The 16,657-nt window shown below is 43.1% G+C and overlaps 1 protein-coding gene across 1 annotated transcript in view; it reads left to right on the top strand.

Annotated features, from left to right (window-relative positions):
- The window catches only part of LOC126176153 (uncharacterized), a 143,325-nt gene that overhangs the window by 28,987 nt on the left and 97,681 nt on the right, over window positions 1–16,657 (top strand). Inside the window, exon 2 of the mRNA XM_049923295.1 lies at window positions 1,791–2,390. Within this exon, the coding sequence (XP_049779252.1) occupies window positions 1,791–2,390 (600 nt within the window). The remainder of the gene's footprint in view (window positions 1–1,790; window positions 2,391–16,657) is intronic.

Genomic DNA, 16,657 nt, shown 5'->3' with positions numbered 1-16,657 from the left:
TTTTCTGGGACTTCTAAGAGTGAAAAAATTCATAAGGTCTTAAAATTATTTGTATTATGTGCTGCGAGTCACTACTTGTTAATTTTCAAGGATTGGATGAATAAAATCTACACTTCTTCCTCCACTCTCCTCCCACCCCTTTGATAGGTAGGTGTTTCTGTTCCTCACAGAGATTCTCTCCAGACCGTAAGTTATACGTTTACCAAGTTTGGTTGAAATCGGTACAGAGATTTAGGACACGATGTGGAACATATGTAACGCATGCATGCATGCGTATTTAACTGCACCAGTGCTATAACACGTAGAGGATATATGGATATACGAACTGCTATTTCCTTACTTTATGGTAAGTATGAAAAATAGGGGATTACTTGTGGATGCTGTCCTGAATGTCGACCATAATAATTTTATACGGTTCCATTTTGAAAAATTTCATCATTACATTTACAGTCTCTCACCCGTGAAACACTGCCATCGATCTACACACATAAAAAGAAGTTTTGCATCACACCAGTTCCCAGAATTCCAGAACATATTGACTGTGGATATTGTATCACAGGGGCCCAGGAAATGACCTGGGGGGGGGTCTCTGCAGATATCATGAGACTCTGGCATAAAATGGGGGTGATACGCGATTACAAGAACTCAGCAAGAGAGTTCTCACAGCCTCTGTCACCTCAATTCTCCAACTTCCTTCCTACACGTGGTGCCCCTGTTAAGCCGAGCAACTCAGCGGAAGGTTGGGTAACCAACCCCAGCGGGAAACTGAGTCGGTGAGCAGATAGGAGGTGGAGGACAGTGGAAGGCAACGGGAAACCACCACTGAACTACCCCAAGAAAACCCCATGGATTCGCTCAGCTCAAAATGTTCCGGAGTTTCAAGTTCCCCGATCGGATCTCCGGGAGGAACCACGTTGAGAGGAGCTTCACGAAGAGTAAGATGGTGCAAAGAGAAGCACTGCATAGGAACATGGAATGTAAGATCCATGTATCAAGGAAAACTAGACATAGTGAAAAGAGAAATGGAGAATATTAACATCGACATATTGGGAATAAGTGAAATGAGGTGGACTGCCATGGGAGAATTTGCTTCGGATGGCCATATGGTGTATTATTCTGGGCACGATAACAACAGAAGTAATGGAGTAGCCTTCATAGTTAGTGATAAAGTGAGAAAAGCTGTAATGGGATGCAAATATAAAAATGATAGAATGATGTCCATCAGACTTCAAGGTCAGCCCCTCAACATCACAGTAATTCAAGTTTATGCACCAGCAACCGATGCTGAAAAGGAATTTATTGACCAGTTCTATGGAGATTTACAAGAATTACTACTATCAACACCAAAAAAGGATATCGTCTTCATAGTTGGAGATTGGAATGCAAAAGTGGGAAATGAAGCTCTAGAAGGTATAACAGGGAAATGTGGTCTTGGTACAACAAATGAAGCTGGACAGAGACTCCTAGAATTCTGCCAAGAAAATTCATTGATAATTACTAATACACTGTTTCAACTACCAAAACGACGCCTATATACCTGGACTTCGCCCAGATGGCCAACACCGGAACGAAATTGATTACATACTTTGTAATCAGAGGAGGAAGAGCGCGGTTCAGTCAGCTACAACAAGACCTGGGCTGACTGCAGATCAGATCATGAGCTCCTGATTGCAAAATTCCGGCTGAAACTTCAGAATGTAGCAAAACGTATCCCAACTTCCAGATACGACCTTAACTCTATACCCTCCGACTATGCTGTAGAGGTACAAAACAGATTTAATGTATTACAGCTGGAGGACAAAAGCTCGCAAGAGATGTGGACAGAAGTAGCTAATACTGTCAAGGAGGCCGCAGAGAAACACATTCCCAAGAAAAGGAACAGTAAGAAGGCTATATGGCTATCAGTTGAGACAGTGCAAGTTGCAGAAGAACGAAGGAAAGCAAAAATCAAGGGAGATAGATCAGCTATGTTTGAATTAAATAAAGATTTTCAGAAATTAGCTAGAAGAGATAAAAATATATTCTTTAATGAACAGTGCAAGGAAGTGGAAGATAGTAACGGAATGGGGAAGACAAGAGATCTTTATAAGAAAATTAGAGAAATTAAAGGAAAATTCCAGGCAAAAATTGGAATGATAAAAGATAGAAACGGGAAAGATCTGAGTGATGCAGAGGATGTTAAGGAAATATGGGCAGAATATGTAGACCTATACAAGAAAGATCTGCATCATGACAGGGCTCCTAATGCTGATGTCAATGTTAATTTAGAACTAGAGCCAGATATTTTGGAGAGCGATATCCAGTGGGTCCTTGAAAATATGGCTGATAACAAAACTAGTGGACAAGATGAAATACCAGCAGAATTGTTTAAAGTCACTGGAAAGGATGCAGTAAAAGTGCTGCACTCAATATGTCAAAAAATATGGATCACGCAGCAGTGGCCAGAAGACTGGAAAAGATCAGTATTCATCCCCATTCCAAAGAAGAAAAGTTCTAAAGTTCTAAAGTGAACCAAAGCGATGTTGTTCAGACGTGGAGGAGATACAGAGAGACATGCCTCGATGACATGCCTCGCTCAGGTCGCGCAAAGGCTACTACTGCAGTGGATGACCGATACCTACGGATTATGGCCTCAAGGACTCCTGGCAGCAACAGCACCATGTTGAATAATGCTTCTCGTGCAGCCACAGGAATTCGTGATAAGACTCAAACTTTGCACAATATGCTGTATGATGTGCAACTTCACTCCAAACGTCCATGGCGAGGTACGTCTTTGCAACGATGACTCCATGCAGCGCGGTACAGATGGGCCCAACAACATGCCGAATGGACCGGTGATGATTGGCATCACGTTCTCTTCACCGGTGAGTGTCGCATACGCCTTCAACGGTTGGAGCCGTATTTGGAGGCAACAAAGTCAGGCTGAATGCCTTAGACACACTGTCCAGCGAGTGCAGCAAGGTGGAGGTCTCCCGCTGTTTTGAGGTGGCATTATGTTGGACCGACGTACGCCGCTGGTGGTCATGGAAGGTGCCGTAACGGTTGTACGATACGTGAATGCCATCCTCCGACGGAGAGTGCCACCATATCGCTGGCATATTGGCAAGGCGTTGGTCTTCACGGATGAGAATTCGCGCCCCCATCGTGCACATCTTGTGAATGACTTCCTTCAAGACGCGTGGGATTAGCCAAGCGGTCTAAGGCGCTGCAGTCATGGACTGTGCGGCTCGAGTCCACCCTCGGGCTTGGGTGTGTGTGTTTGTCCTTAGGATAATTTAGGTTAAGTGGAGTGTAAGCTTAGGGACTGATGACCTTAGCAGTTAAGTCCCATAAGATTTCACACACATTTGCACATTTTGAACTTCCTTCAAGGTAACGGCATCGCTCGACTAGAGGTGCCAGTATGTTCTCCAGAAAGGTGTGGGACAGTCTGTACCAACAGTGCCTTGATGAACTTGTGGATAGTATACCACGACGAATGCAGGCATGAATCAATGCACGAGGATGTGCTACTGGGTACTGGAGGTACCGTTGTGTACAGCATTCTTGACCACCACCTCTGAAGGTCTCGCTGTACGGTGGTACAATATGCAATGTGCGGTTTTCATGAGGAATAAAAAGGGCGGAAATGATGTTTATGTTGATCTCTATTCCAATTTTCTGTACAGGTTACAGAACTCTCGGAACTGAGGTGATGCAAAACTTATTTTTGATGTGTGTAGTTTCTTAATGCGGTTTCATTAGAAATAGAACACTATCTCCGTTGGAGAGGGATAGGTCTAGGAACTAGGCATGTTTCGACAATAGCAACTGGCATCTTCTTAAGCGTACTGACGTGTGTTTGCACCTCTGGCGTTTTACTTTTAATCTTCAACTTGTGCACACTTTATAAAGATGCCGAAGTTATACGCAATGCTGTATAACACCTTTATAAGCCAGGGTATCGTATTTCTCTCTCAATTAATGATCACGAGCACGTTGCTGTTCTATAAAACTAATATGTACTGTTTTGTGTCTTTGTTTACAGCTATGGAACAGCTGACAATTCTTCTACCGTTGCATACTCTGTTCCCACTATAAATCGTGCTGAACAATTGCAAATCACGGACATTGGCCTCGTTCGCTACTTCTGTTGGCAAATCACAGACTAATAATGCCATTGGTAGTTTTTCTTCTCTGTTACCGTCATCTTGCTGGATTATCTTATGTTATTCATATCTTTAGCGCTACACCGTACTTTCATGTTTTATTAATTGACAGCTACGTAACTTTAGTGTTTTACAGATGGAATGTTGGTAATTAACTACATAAAACCGAGCGAGGTGGCGCAGTGATTAGCACACTGGACTCGCATTCGGGAGGACGACGGTTCACTCCCGCGTCTGGCCATCCTGATCTAGGTTTTCCGTGATTTTCCTAAATCACTCCAGGAAAATGCCAGGATGGTTCCTTTGAAAGGGCACGGCCAACTTTCTTCCCCGTCCTTCCCTAATCCGATGAGACCGATGACCTCACTGTTTGGTCTCTTCCCCCAAAACAGTCCAATCCAAACTACATAAAGCAGGTTCCTCGTGTTGTAGTTTTAACTTCACTCCCTTGTAATTTTTACTATTTCAAAATTTACTTCAATTTACGTATAAGCTTTTCAGGAATTTTTGATTTCAAATTCTTTCGACAAGCTTACAGCCTTGCTCGCTTATGACGAAGTTCTTAAATTCATATTTTTAGTCTTTTTGGTTCCCATCACGAATGAATTTCACTAAGTAACTATAGTTAAGGATGGTGTCTTTCAATGTATATTCACATCTATTGTACGGTTTAAATGGTATGTTACGTTAACAGCAGTAACATACTACTTATACTCTACTGTCAAGTAGATCTAAGTTCAGTTTCACTATCGGATTTGGCTCTGCTTACGTAATTTGTTCAGATATTGGGATGAGAAGTTCCGCCTTATGCAAGACACCTTTTTTGTTGTGTTGCACCCATACATGTTTCAGCACTTTTGTGCTATCGTCAGTGGGTTCTATTTTATTATTTTTAACTGTAAATTTGTTGTTAACATATCAACATTTGTGTTGTTTACAACATTATGCAGAAGTTGCGTTTATAATGTAATTGGCGAAAAGTGGGTGTAAGCATTAGTTAACATACCTCACATGATGTTATTGTCCATTTATTTTGTAGCTTTTCTGCTACACAATATACAACTTGTCATGTGCAAACAGCAAAACATAATTTATTTTTCTGTTTGTTATGCATTTACGAACGGAAATAAGACTGTATCACGTTTTCAGAAAAATAAATTACGTTTTCTGTATGCAGATGACAAATTGTATATTGCGTAGCAGAACAGCTACCAAAATAAATGGACAATAACATCATGTAAGGTATGTTAACTAATGCTTACACCCACTTTTCGCCAATTACTTTATAAATGCAACTTCTACATAATGTTGTAAACAACACAAATATTAATATGTTAACAACAAATTTACAGTTAAAAATAAAAAAATAGAACCCACTGACAATAGCACAAAAGTGCTGAAACACGTATGGGTGAAACAAAATAAAAAAGGTGTCTTGCATAAGGCGGAACTTCTCATCCCATTTTCTTAGCAAGCACGGAGACAACAAGAACTGCACCACAAGATGATTGTTCAGATATTATACGTTGTTTTCTAACTTACGTTATTGTCTTAGGTTCCTTGTCCTCCGTTTAGTTACATATCAGAAAATGGTTATAGAAAACAACCGAGACTAATCACCGTGATGTAACTGTATACCATAACTGCGGTCTAGTCATAAATAGTTTTCTTGCAATTAAAAAATATTTTATGTTATAAATTTCGTTATGACCACAGTCTCCTCCTTGACAATGTCGGTCTTCATCCAGAACATATGATTCCGGATTGAAGTGCTTCAAAAGAATCCCGAAGATCACATGAGTAGATCGGATAATTAGTGACAGGTACCGAATCGACTGTGGGGCATGGGGAGGGGGAAGAAGAAATTTATTCAACAGCTTGACTAAAGGAAGGGACTGGTTGGTAGAACACATCCTAGTGGATAAACAAACGTCATTTCGGTAATGGAGGAAAGCGTGAGTGCTAAAACCGATAGAGGATGACCGCCGGCCGTTGTGGCCGTGCTGTTCTAGGCGCTTCAGTCCGGAACCGCGCGACCGCTACGGTCACTGGTGCGAATGCTGCATCGAGGATGGATGTGTGTGATGTCCTTAGGTTAGTTAGATTTAAGTAATTCTAAGTTCTAGGGGACTGATGATCTCAGATGTTATGTCCCATAGTGCTCAGAGCTATTTGAACCATTTGAAACATTTAGAGAGTGACCAAGACCTGATTACACTTAGAAGGCAGAAGTGGGTCGACTGCAGTAGTCAAAAATGGTTCAAATGGCTCTGAGGACTATGGGACTTAACTTCTGAGGTCATCAGTCCCCTAGAACTTAGAAATAATTAAACCTAACTAACCTAAGGACATCACACACACCCATGCCCGAGGCAGGATTCGAACCTGCGACCGTAGCAGTCGCGCGGTTCCAGACTGTAGCGCGTAGAACCGCACGGCCACTCCGGCCGGCCTGCAGTAGTCATACAGAGATAAAGAGGCTTATGGAGAGTAGTCTACCTTGGAGAACAATCTTTGGAGTGAATTAGAAACAAACTGAAACATTTGCGACAAAGAATCTCTGTTAAAGGTTCCGTATTTGAACTCACATTACTCCCCACTTTTCCTCTGCGGCGTTGAGGATCGAACACCCTTCAAATTCGTCCGTACTTACTGTGCGAGACGTTGGAAGACGAAGAGTATGTTCCATTGGTCGAGGTGACATCTCCAGTAGTGGAGGAAGAAGGACCTCATTTGCACGGGGGGACGGCTCGCAGCGCGGGCCGCTGTCGGCGCGCCCGGGAACCACGAGGCACGTAACGCCGGCTGTCGCGCCGTGTCGCGGAGTAGAAGGGCCGAGGGAGCACTGACTGGCCTGTCCTGGCGCAGCCGTAGGCGCAGCAGCAGCCGCACGGCACGGCGTGTACTTCCTGTGGCGCCTCCCACCGCAACAGCCCCGGCTGGCGGAGAGTGGCAACGGGGAACGCCGCAGAACGCCACAGGTTTCCCGGTCCTCCAGTGTCCGCTGGAGTGGGGGCTGCGATCCTTAATGTTTTATTCAGGCCGTCCAACTCAGTACATCTCTGGCCGCGCGGGGTGGTTCTGCGGTTTAAGGCGCCTTGTCACGGTTCGCGCAGCTCTCCCCGTTCGAGGATCGAGTCCTCCCTCTGGCAAGGGTGTTTGTGTTGTCTTTAGCGTAAGTTAGTTCAAGTTAGGTTAAATAGTGCGTAAGCCTGACCTCAGCAGTTTGGTCCCATAGTCCTTAACACATATTTCCAATTTCAATAAACGTCTCCGGGCAGACGGTAGAACGGCGTGTCTTCTACATATAGGAGAGTGTAACCAGGGACACTTCATTTTTTTCGGTTGATACTTCTGTCTAGTGACTCGTTACAGAATCATACGAAGGTATGGGCACATGAGACCATTACAAACAGTTTCCGCCATTGTGAGAAGCTTTTGCTTTCGCTAGACATGAAGTGGTGTTCTGTACAGCATTTGTAAATATTTCTTCTACATGCTGAAGTGCTGTAAATTATGTTAAAACTATGTCGAATATATTGTTGGTTCCTCAGTACAGACTATTATGACAAATACACTACTGGCTATTAAAATTGCTACACCAAGAAGAAATGCAGATAATAAACTGGTATTCATTGGACAAATATATTATACTGTAACTGACATGTGACTATATTGTCACGCTATTTGGGTGCATAGATCCTGAGAAATCAGTATCCAGAACAACCACCTCTGGCCGTAATAACGGCCTTGATACGCCTGGACATTGTGTCAAACAGAGCTTGGATGCCGTTTACAGGTACAGCTGCCCATGCAGCTTCAACACGATACCACAGTACATAAAGAGTAGTGACTGGCGTATTGTGACGAGCCAGTTGCTCGACCACCATTGAGCAGACTTTTTCAATTGGTGAGAGATCTGGAGAATGTGCTGGTCAGCGCAGCAGTCGAGCATTTTCTGAATCCAGAATGGCCCGTACAGGACCTGCAACACGTGGTCGTGCATTATCCTGCTGAAATGTAGAGTTTAGGAGGGATAGGATGAAGGGTAGAGCCACGGGTCGTAACACATCTGAAATGTAACGTCCACTGTTCAAAGTGCCGTCAATGCGAACAAGAGGTGACCGAGACGTCTAACCAATGTCACCCCATACCATCACGCCGAGGGATACACCAGTATTGCGATGACGAATACACACTTGCAATGTGCGTTCACCTCGATGACGCCAAACACGGATGCGACCATCATGATGCTGTAAACAGAACCTGGATTCATCCCAAAAAATGACTTTTTGTCATTCGTGCAGCCAGATTCGTTGTTGAGCACACCATCACAGGCGTTCCTGTCTGTGATGCAGCGTCGAGGTAACAGCAGCCATGGTCTCTGAGCTGATAGTCCATGCTGCTGCAAACGTCGTCGAACTGTTCGTGCAGATGGTTGTTGTCTTGCAAACGTCCCCATCTGTTGACTCAGGAATCGAGACGTGGCTGCACGATCCGTTACAGCCATGCGGATAAGATGCCTGTATCTCGACTGCTAGTGATACAAGGCCTTTGGGATCCAGCAAGGCGTTCCATATTATCGTGCTGAACCCACCGGTTCCATATTCTGCTAAAAGTCATTGGATCTCGACCAGCGCGAGCAGCAATGTCGCGATATGATAAACCGCAATCGCGATAGGCTACAATACGACCTTTATCAACGTCGGAAACGTGATGGTACGTATTTATCCTCCTTACACGAGGCATCACAACATTTCACCAGGCAACGCCAGTCAACTGCTGTTTATGTATGAGAAATCGGTTGGAGAGTTTCCTCATGTCAGCACGTTGTTCTTTCTGTCGGTTAAATTTTGCGTTTCTAGCACGTCATCTTCGTAGTGTAGCAATTTTAATGGCCAGAAGTGTACAATTCTGCAGAATGTTGCGACGGGATTGTAGGAGGATAGATACATGTCTCCTGAAAGGTCATAGAACAGCACTGTTATGGGATTGAAGTTACAGGCGCTGTCACCTCCCACTAGGCCAACAGCAGCAAACGTGACTTTCTAGGCTGATGGGTCGTTTGGCGGAGTATCACTCGATGTCGTAGGTTATTCAGTCATCGTGACTCATTGCCACGATCTCCAGTAGAGAAGAGAGAGCTAGCTGCTGCGTAGACAGGTATTGTCTCCTGTGAACGAGATGCTCTGTTGCCTCGGTGGATGACGGTTTCGGTCACGGATTCCATCTGTAGTTTACTTTTCTTTTGTGTACACAAAAATATTGGTAGAACACATCCTAGCTCGTGAAAAAAGTAGTCATTTCGGTAATGGAGGAAATCGTGATGGGTAAAAACGAGAGAGGGACAGCAAGTCCTGACGAGACATAAAGGGTCACCTACCGAGGTGACAGAGCATCGCATTCACAGCAGAAAAGGCCTTTCTACGAAGCAGCTAGCTGCCTCTTCTCCAATGGCTACTGTGGCCAATCATTCGCGACGACTGAATAACAAAAAAACACTGCGCGACGTCCCACCTACGGTCCATCACCGTACAAAGTTAGGTTTACTGCTGTAGTCGCAGTTCAGTGGCAGGCGCCGACACCTCTAACTTCTACACTTTGGAAGGTCGTTGGGTGACATTTCCGCATGCTAGAGTATCTCCCAGTTGAGTTGACGTAACTTCTGCGTTACGATGTCTGCGATATGGGAATGTGCGTTATCATGAATTACGATGGTTTTCTACAGACATGGCACCCCATGCACAATACTGATTCTGATGGATGTCTACTGATGTTTGTCCTTTGGTAACCAGGAGTTTTCAATCATTACCGCTGAAAAAGGCGTTTGGGAATATGATGTTGGGTGTTTTTGGGACAGTCATGTCCTGGTGTTAAAGATTATGCTCTTAAGGGGCAAACCGTCACATGAGCTTATTACCCAAATCCGATGCTGTTGCGACAGGATATAACGACGAAGTGTAGGGAGAAACTGTCCGACGAGGTATTTTATCTCCACGAGATTACTCGAGCTCTCCTTTCACTGTGCGCAGTCAGACATACTGTTATTTGGGCTAACAAATTTTTCCTCGGTATCCATATTGTCCTGACAAAGCACTGAGTGACTTCTTCATCAGATGGAGAAACCATACCGTGAAGGCATCTCCAGAATTACGAGCCGATTTTCTAGGTGGTATATCTTTGGAACAATCCAACTGCAGACTACTGCTGCCGAGGTCTCCGCCAGCTCATCCGTCGTTGGGAAAAATGCGTCTCATTGAAGGCTGATTATGTAGAGAATGGCTAACACCATCGCCAAGTTTTATGGTCAAGGCTTTAATTTCTTCGAGATGGTAAAAATCCTTAAGATTGCCCCTCTAGAATTCCTAATTTCATTGCAGTAGCCTGTACTTTCTAGGGGTTAGTTACTTCAGAGAAGAAACCTCAGAAAACGACTACGGCAAACAAATGTCGAATCATCACAAACCAGCTTCCAAATCCCGTTATTCAGTAAGGTAGAAAGACCTAAGGAAAAAAAGACAGGAATCTGCTCCAATATTCACAACAATGTCTTATCAATTTCTGTGGAGGCGTTATGGCACGAAAAAATTGGACACCATTTCGACGCTCGAGAAATTAAAGAACTTCAACTTACCGTCGGTGCTTACTGTATCCTCTGTCGTACTATAGATTCTGTTGCTGGCATATTTCTATGAAAAGAAGGAATCCAGGTACGGGACTGGAATAGAAATATGACTATCCTTTCTGGAGCGGGTCGCTCCCTGTGCGATTAATACCACCAATAATACGGAACTAGGTTGACTAACCCTTTCTGCAGCTAAACATAACAGCTATGCTTCGTTAATTAGCCGAGAATGGCACATGAAATCCTAAGACTTCCCAGTTTACCAAAGAGATTAGTATTGGAAGCTTCAAACAAGAATTTAAAAGGGACACATGAAAGTATCACATGACTCAGTACGGGCACTTCCTGCCATTCTTGGGAGTTACAGAAGCAACAAGTCACATGATAGCATGTCAAAAAAGAAGAAGCCACTATTTATATTTGTGTCTGTGTTTCTCAAATCTGACTACATTTAGAAAAGAATTAAAGGTGAAAGGTCATCCTCATGAAGTAACTTTTAATTTCTGTATTAATTTTATCTCAACCAGTGAATATAATATAATTCCGTTTCTTTAGAACTGAAATCCATCAGGATATATTGATTTAGTTTTACTCTCTACGTTTTAACCTTTCCACAATATTCTAGTTTTTTATGGTCATTTTTGTAGTTTTTTGTTGGTAGTTAGCCGTGATCCCTTTCAGCAACAAAGGTCCTTGTCTGCAAACGAATATTTAAATTCCAATTTTTACGATTTAATTTTAATATTAATATACGCTGGATTTCTGTTTAAAATTTTTGGTACTCTATCATTATGGTGCTTCTTTTTCGCGTAAGTAACGGCATGCAATTATTATATTACGCATCAAATACTGTACTTATGATCATAGAAATTTTAGGTAGCACACTACTTTACTGGAATTAATAACTCATGGGTCGTGAATGAAGAATCATAAGAAAAGGTGCAAAAACTCTCACAAATGACCAGAATAAATTCCCACTCTATAGCAAAGTGTGCACGTATTTGAAATTTCGTGGCAGATTAAAACTGTGTGCTCTACCGGAATGCGAACATAGGAGCTTTGCCTCTCACGAGCAACTGATGTACCCAAGCATAACTCGCGACAGGCCATATAGATTTACTTCCGCCAGTCATTCAGACTTCTAAACTTCACATTTTTATAGAGCACTTTCCAGACTAACACTCTTGGAAATAATCATCACCAACTAATTCGGACTGAAGTCTTATAACACTCCTGACTATCAGCTGCAATATTAAAACAGTGCATGGTGAGTAGATAACTCACAGTATCACTATTAATATGGTATACAGTAATAAGGCGGAACTAAGGAACTAAACAGCAAAACCTGCTCCAGGAAGACTCCTATAGGTGACCACATGCAGTGGCCCTTAAAACCGGAGCTAGGGTAGACTTTTAGTTTCTATGCCTATGTTAAAATATACCACATGTTTCCATATCCATTCATGTAGAATATGGTGCGGTGAAGCCGGCAGAATCTTTTTGAAGCACCTTGTAGTACAGAGATATTGAGCAAACTAACAGTTAAGTGACAAACGGAGGTAAACGAAAGTCCCGTCCCCACTCCATTATTGTTGCGCTCTGAAGAATCGATCATAGTGGGAGAAAATGAATCTATGAAGACAGTGGCGCAGTGGCTTCACCTGACTGACACACACACACACACACACACACACACACACACACACACACAAACTCATACACACACACACAAAAGCGTGCGGCCCTTCACCTCCTGGCCGAAGCTGCCTGTTGCGGTGGGTGCCTGCAGCAGCCGATAGGCCAGGGCAAGGGCGAGCTAACTAGGCCGTGCGGGGGCGCTAATCGCTGTGACCACAGCGCGGAGCTCCCTACCTCTGCTCTTATCTCTGGCCAGGCCTCGTCCCCCTCTGAGAGCAGGAGACAAGTGTTGGGCCGTAGAGTTGACGCGGTGGCTGCTGATCTCACCTCGCGTCTTTCACGCAGACACACACACACACACACACACACACACACACAAAGAGCATCCAACGTGATTGACAAGTTACATTAGCGCTACACAAACTTATACAAAGTTGACGAAGAAAACGGGTGGGCAAACGGCGACCCGCGAGCTGCATCTGGTCCTCGATTCACTTCAACTGGCTGGATGTAAAACAGCTAAATATAAAACAAATGTTTTGTCTAAAACACGTGTTCAACGCATGATTTGTTGGCATGATGTGTCTGGAAATGGGTGCCATTCACATGTGTGCGCTAAGCCATAAACATCTAGGACGCTATGGTAGTGACTTTATGCACCAAGAGCGTTGCTGTAGCGTTGTAACGAGCTGGTCTCCTAGCGTTAAGTAAGTGTATGCGTCTCAGGCCCGCGGGTCGCGAATCGCCAAAGGTTGCCCATGCTTGAATTAGAAAAAAAATGTATTGTAATTTGTATATTGTTTATATATACCCACACATTCTCCCGTAGCTAAAAGACAACAGCTAAGCCCAGAATTTTGTATTCGTATTTTCAGGGACTCAAACAACATAGATGGGAACTTTTCATTCACAAACCGGCATCGAACATTGGGAACATTATGACAGGTGGTAATAAAGTTCTAGTACGTTACGTGATGAATATGTTACTTTAATGTTTGTGCACGTAAATCTCTGCATTCCATATACAAATTTAAACTCCCGCACCACAGTTCCGTATCACGGCGGTAAGAGGAGAAAAAGTAAAACGACGTATTCCCTTGATGAAGTGGAGCATCGTGCGGTACCTCAATTTCAGCATTTGAGGGGGGAAAACGCGGCAACAATCTATGACAAGGTGGTGGAGGATTACAGAAACAGTCGACCACTACACGGCTCAGTCATTAGGTGAGGCAGGTGCTTGCATTGTCTTCAGGAAGTACGAGTGGCGGGCATAGAATTTGCAGACCACCCTTCCGTAGTGTATGGGGAATCGCAAGACAAGTGGAGTCCCTGAGCCTGAAGACGGATTAATCACAGTCGAACTGATATTTTAAGTAATGGAAATCAGCCTCAGAATGGAATCTACTCAACGAAGCCATTAAAAGGAAACTGAATCAAGCTATACACTACATACTTGTTCCTCAAGAGTGTTAGAAAGTTTAAATGTTTGCTGGAGTACTGGAGGATACAAACCGAAAAATGTTCCTGTCGTAGCTTAAATACGGCCATTGTGTTCTTTTTTAAAAGAATCTGACGCGAATGTGTTGAATAACCTGCCTCATACCTCATTCCACTTTTCTCACCAAATATTTTTGCTTGAGAACATATTCACATTTTTTACAGTAGAACACTGTAAATCCTTTTACCCAGTTCCTACTTGTAGTTGACGATCTGAGAAGAATATAAATTTTAGACGTGGCCATCCCCAAAATTGGTACTTATAGCACCCAAAAATCATGGATTTTCTAGAGTCTCTCAGAAACCGCCTTGAACAAATGGTGCTTTGTCAAGTCACCTGAGGACCACCATAGACCACGGCTAATGCAAAAGAACCAACCAATTTGCTCAGTTTTCCTGAGATGGAGGAAGTTTGTAACTTTTAAATTTTGACCCTATGCTGGAGGACCGCTGGCATATGTGCGTTCTATCGAGAGGTATACAAATGGTCACTAAGCCGAGGGCTATCCAAAACACTGGACCACATTTCTCTGTGATCAATAGAAGTCCAGAAACGGTCCCCTGAAAACTCGCATTTTCACTCGTGTCTTTTTAGTACGGTGCACTGTCGTGCATGGACCGATTATTAAGTGTGTGAATAGTTTTGCCTTTTATTTTGTTATCAATTCCTGCGGTCTCTCAACCTAAAATTCTATATGGGTGGTTGGAATGCGATAAAATGAAGGACCGGATCTCCATCCATAGCGTCAATAATTTTTTTCAGGATTGACAGGATCGCGTGTGCTCATACAGTGAAGTACCGGTATAACTGAGTTGCTACTGGACGAGTATGGAGTGACTACTGTTTGGGAAAACCAGTATTAACGACCAGAAGGGGCACTATGATAACTACATTCCCCTCAATACTGACGTCAAAAGACAGATGACCGTTAGGCGTCGAGTGGCTGCCGGGGTGTGATCACGGAGCTGCAGTATCTTTGTTGAGCTAATGGCGCCCTCGCGTCCTAATATCGACGCCGCAACATACCTATAACAAGCGACGTATTTCACATATCGCTAAGCTTGCCTTTTTTCTGATTTACGATCTCCACAGTATTTTAAAGTACCGCCTTAACTATTCACCATATTTTCAACGTTTGACGGCCGGTTCGAATTTTTACTGTTACATTACTGTTACATTACTTCTTCATGCTATCAAGCGAGGAGTCAGTGTTGTAAAACTCCTAAATCTCATTTGATAGGAAAGGTATTTGAATTCACTCTCAGTTATCCAGATTCGGTGGTTTCCTTAAATCGGTTAAGACCCAATGTCGAAATTATTCTTAGAAATTTCTATTGGATACCAGGAAACGACTTTTTTTTTGGAGAAACATTGGTTTATTTTCCTGTGTGTCGACTCTGAAAAACACTAATGATCTCCCCCGGACCTACATAGGGAGATAAGATTATCAAAATAAAATAAGGGAAATTAGAGTTAGCACAGAAGAGATTTTTCCACGAGCTGTTGGAGGCCAGAATAGAGGACTATTGTGAAGGTACTTCGATGAACCGTCTACTATGCAATTCAGTGTGACTTTGAGAGTATCCGTGTGGATGAAGATGATGAGTAGCAGCTTGAAATTTCTGAAAAATACACAAAATTAGATCATTAAGGAACTGAAACAATGACCGTTTAACACACGACTGAGTGACTCAGAAAATGTTCAAATGTGTTTGAAATCTTATGAGACTTAACTGCTAAGATCATCAGTCCCTAAGCTTACACACGACCTAACCTAAATTATCCTAAGGTAAACACACACACCCATGCCCGCGGGAGGACTCGAACCTCCGCCGCGACCAGCCGCACAGTCCATGACTGCAACGCCTGAGACCGCTCGGCTAATCCCGCGCGGCCATTGAGTGACTCTGTAAGGAAGACGTGATGTGATCTGTAGTGTTCTCAAAATCATCAAACACAGTTCACTTGAAGATTATTGCACGATAATAAAGGTGGGTATAAGTACAAAGTATGTGTATCTAAGGAAACAGGCTGTTTCTTAATAAAGGAGAGAAAGCAACAAAGGAAATGAATTAGAATGTAAACAGCTCCCAGGAAAGAAAGGCAATACCACCTGTTATGGAACTATCGCTAGTAAACCACTGAGATGTTTAAATCATATGGTGAACATCTTTTATGTATTGGTGAACACTCGATATGCTTTGCCTAATTTGATAAATTCTGTTAGAGGAATTTCCGTAACTGCAAACAAATACATTGTTAGCGGCGACATAGACTAATACAGCGTGAAGTAAAGAAAGCCATTAAAAATGAACCGTATCACCACTTAATGAACAAGAGAAGTTAGATCATGCTTTATTAAACTGTATTGGTTTAGACCTATTGAACCATCATGCTACCACCTGTGTCAAAACTTAGAATAACCTAAAATTGCGGAAACCGGTAATTACAGTTAATAAAAGTCATCTAAACTGTTTTCTTCATTAAATAATAAGACTAATCATTAACTGCACCTGTAACAACACTCTGCATTGTTGTGAACCAACATTATCCAAACAGACTGATGTTGTTGTTGTTGTGGTCTTCAGTCCTGAGACTGGTTTGATGCAGCTCTCCATGCTACTCTATCTTGCGAAAGCTTCTTCATCTCCCAGTACCTACTGCAGCCTACATGCTTCTGAATCTGCTTAGTGTATTCATCTCTTGGTCTCCCTCTACGATTTTTACCCTCCACGCTGTCCTCCAATA

This window comes from Schistocerca cancellata, chromosome 3, assembly GCF_023864275.1.
Source record: "Schistocerca cancellata isolate TAMUIC-IGC-003103 chromosome 3, iqSchCanc2.1, whole genome shotgun sequence".
NCBI classification, from domain to species: Eukaryota; Metazoa; Arthropoda; class Insecta; order Orthoptera; family Acrididae; genus Schistocerca; species Schistocerca cancellata.
This window is presented reverse-complemented; position numbering and strand designations above follow the sequence as displayed.